This window comes from Leucopleurus acutus (assembly GCF_964270905.1).
Source record: "Leucopleurus acutus genome assembly, chromosome: 13".
In the NCBI taxonomy this organism is placed as follows: domain Eukaryota; kingdom Metazoa; phylum Chordata; class Mammalia; order Artiodactyla; family Delphinidae; genus Leucopleurus; species Leucopleurus acutus.
Window position 1 is genome coordinate 85,002,261 of NC_139155.1, and position 3,658 is coordinate 85,005,918.

At 56.4% G+C, this 3,658-nt stretch overlaps 1 protein-coding gene across 1 annotated transcript; it reads right to left on the reverse strand.

Moving 5' to 3' along the window:
- Positions 1–665: 665 nt before the first annotated feature.
- UBC (ubiquitin C) lies at positions 666–3,031 on the reverse strand. The gene is made up of 2 exons (XM_082853136.1): positions 2,928–3,031; positions 666–2,106 (listed from the first exon to the last, which is right to left on the reverse strand). The coding sequence occupies exon 2, from the start codon at positions 2,101–2,103 to the stop codon at positions 730–732; it is 1,374 nt and encodes a 457-aa protein (XP_082709262.1). The 5' UTR covers positions 2,104–2,106; positions 2,928–3,031; the 3' UTR covers positions 666–729.
- Positions 3,032–3,658: the final 627 nt, after the last annotated feature.

Genomic DNA, 3,658 nt, shown 5'->3' on the forward strand with positions numbered 1-3,658 from the left:
TCCTAAACTTTCTAGCATAACGCCTAATGAGACTTTAGTAAAAATTAAACTGCCACATCCTAGAGAACAAACTTATGGACACCAAGAGGGGAAAGTGGCAGGGGGTGGTGGTGTGATGAATTGGGAAATTGGGATTGACATATATACACTAATATGCATACAATAGATAGTAAGAACCTGCTGTATAAAACATAAAATTCAAAAAAACATTGCCACATCCTTTTTAAAAAACATCTGGTCAAATGACTTTCTATGCAGCTCAATGTGAATTTAAACAGAGCTATGTACTAAAACTGATTTTTCTGTAGGTTCCCTTCCACCACCCAGGCCCTCTAATAGCTCCTCCCTGCTGGTATTCCAGAAACTCTCCCACTCTCAGGGACCACACCCAAACTCAGTATTTTTAAAGTCAGTAGGTTACAAGTAAATCTACATCTAAGCGTCCACATGGAAAATTCTAACTTCAACCTCCAACTTGTCTGGGTTTTATTTATACCCACCCACTACAATTCTATGCTAAGGCCACCTTTTACTGACATTGCTTACCTCTAGGTTACCACAGAATCATCTGGTAGACCAAAACTTTGATCCCTCACACCCCACCCCTAATTAAAAAGAATCTTCTGCAAACACTTATTAAAAAGAAATAAATTACACTATTTGAGAATGCCAACAATTTTATTGAAAGAAAAGTGCAACGAAACTTGTCGAAAGCTTAAAAGGGAGAACTTAGACACCTCCCCTCAAGCGCAGGACCAGGTGCAGAGTGGATTCTTTCTGGATGTTGTAGTCAGACAGGGTGCGCCCATCTTCCAGCTGTTTCCCGGCAAAGATCAACCTCTGTTGGTCAGGGGGGATGCCCTCCTTGTCCTGGATCTTCGCCTTGACGTTCTCGATGGTGTCACTGGGCTCCACCTCCAGGGTGATGGTCTTGCCAGTCAAGGTCTTCACGAAGATCTGCATACCACCCCTCAGACGGAGGACCAGGTGCAGGGTCGACTCTTTCTGGATGTTGTAATCAGAAAGAGTGCGGCCATCTTCCAGCTGTTTGCCTGCAAAGATCAGCCTCTGCTGGTCTGGGGGGATGCCTTCCTTGTCCTGGATCTTGGCCTTCACGTTCTCGATGGTGTCACTGGGCTCCACCTCCAGGGTGATGGTCTTGCCGGTCAGGGTCTTCACGAAGATCTGCATACCACCCCTCAGACGGAGGACCAGGTGCAGGGTCGACTCTTTCTGGATGTTGTAATCAGAGAGAGTGCGGCCATCTTCCAGCTGTTTGCCTGCAAAGATCAGCCTCTGCTGGTCTGGGGGGATGCCTTCCTTATCCTGGATCTTGGCCTTCACGTTCTCGATGGTGTCACTGGGCTCCACCTCCAGGGTGATGGTCTTGCCGGTCAGGGTCTTCACGAAGATCTGCATACCACCCCTCAGACGGAGGACCAGGTGCAGGGTCGACTCTTTCTGGATGTTGTAATCAGAAAGAGTGCGGCCATCTTCCAGCTGTTTGCCTGCAAAGATCAGCCTCTGCTGGTCTGGGGGGATGCCTTCCTTATCCTGGATCTTGGCCTTCACGTTCTCGATGGTGTCACTGGGCTCCACCTCCAGGGTGATGGTCTTGCCGGTCAGGGTCTTCACGAAGATCTGCATCCCACCTCTGAGGCGAAGGACCAGGTGCAGAGTGGACTCTTTCTGGATGTTGTAGTCAGACAGGGTGCGCCCATCTTCCAGCTGTTTCCCGGCAAAGATCAGCCTCTGCTGGTCTGGGGGGATGCCTTCCTTATCCTGGATCTTGGCCTTCACGTTCTCGATGGTGTCACTGGGCTCCACCTCCAGGGTGATGGTCTTGCCGGTCAGGGTCTTCACGAAGATCTGCATCCCACCTCTGAGGCGAAGGACCAGGTGCAGAGTGGACTCTTTCTGGATGTTGTAGTCAGACAGGGTGCGCCCATCTTCCAGCTGTTTCCCGGCAAAGATCAGCCTCTGCTGGTCTGGGGGGATGCCCTCTTTTTCTTGGATCTTCCCCTTGACGTTCTCGATGGTGTCACTGGGCTCCACCTCCAGGGTGATGGTCTTACCAGTCAAGGTCTTCACGAAGATCTGCATTGTCTGCTGCAACAAAAAAATTAACACAAAAAATAACCCCAGCGTTTAACAGGTAATTCAGAGGTCAACACATACCTAATGCTACAAAATTATACGTCACTATATACTAACCAAATGACTAACCTGCCCAACAACTCAAAAGCTTGACAAATAAGGTCAAAAGCAACGTTTCACGCACTTAAGAAAGAAAAGCAGTCGATTCGCGGGCCTCACTTACCCTCCCCCCTCACTGGCTGTCTGTCCCCTGCCAACACGACAGCGACCACCCCAGGCCCAAACCCTGCGCCCCGAGACCAGAAAAGCCCTCCCTCCGCACATACCAGCAGGCGGCCCCACCCTCGATTATGAGCCCCCGGAAGGGACGGCGTCTCGTAGCCGCGGTGCGAGCGGGTCCCCTCCCCCGCCGCGGGCGCAGGACGGCTCCGTGGCGTCGGCACTTACCGGCCCCTTACCGGGACGGGAAGCCGAGCTCTCGCTCGAGTCAAACCGTGACCTCCTGTTCGCTTCCCTCACACGCCGCCCAACCCCGTTCCCCAAAGAGCTGGGCCCCGCCGCCACGGAGGCCTCTCGCGTTTCCTTTTCACCCGCAGTCCCCTCCCCGCCCCCCATCTTCTCTCTCCCACCTCGCAGCCCGCTTCGGAGGCCGGCTTCTCCCACCGAGAGTCGGGGAGCGGACGCCATTTTGCCGCGTTCCTCCCTCTCAGGGGTACCCTGCTGCTAGCCGGCCCCGGGTGACTAAAGGCCTCGGCTGCCCCCTCTGCCGCAGCGGGCAAGTCGCCACCCCGCGCCCCCCGCGGCCGCGAGACCCCGGGCCCCCTCCTTACCAAATGGTGGTGTCGGCAGCGAACGCACAAAAACCGCAACTCGACTCCCAAACTTCACGAAGCCGCTTGCGCAGCGCTCCCGCCGGCGCTGCCTTATATAGTTGCCGGCAGCGCCGCGCCGCGAGATCCTTCCGCAGAAACGCCGAGAAGGGACTACTTTTCGCAGCCCTCCTGCCCTCTGAAGAGGAACCCCAGACTCAACTAATTCCACCCATAAAATGCTCTCCGGTGAAGACTGGAGCTTTGGGGCCGAATCTGGCGCGGAGCGGGCCGCCGTCCCGAGAGGCCTGGCGGAGGGATCAGCGCGCTCGTGGAGCGCTGCGTCGCGGACTTGCCCGGGGCTCGAATTGGGGCGCGGGAGAGTGGGGAGCGGGCGGCCTGAAAACGCGGCGTGGAGTCGCCCAGACGTCCGGAGCGGGCCGTCCCCACCGCCCGGCCTCGATGCCCCCTCCCCCCGGCCCGGACGGGCCCCGCCGTGCGCGAGGCCCGCCCTAGGCGTACAGGGCTCCGGCCGAGCGCCTCATACCGAGTCGGGGTCCCGCTCCCCCAGCGCACACCCCGCCCTGCCCCTACCCCCCGCGAATAAAGAGGGCTGTTTATTGTGAGTCGTATTTAGATATGGGTAGTGTTTCTGTTGCCCTGAACCCCCCTCATCCTCAGCCCGTCGCGAGGCCTACTCTGGGAGTCCAGCCCCCGAACTTGCGGCGGCCGCGCCCATCCCCCACCGGGCG

What these genes read in the sequence shown, in the direction of transcription:
- UBC (XM_082853136.1), bottom strand. Translation starts at nt 2,103, where the DNA reads ATGCAGATCTTCGTGAAGACCTTGACTGGTAAGACCATCACCCTGGAG.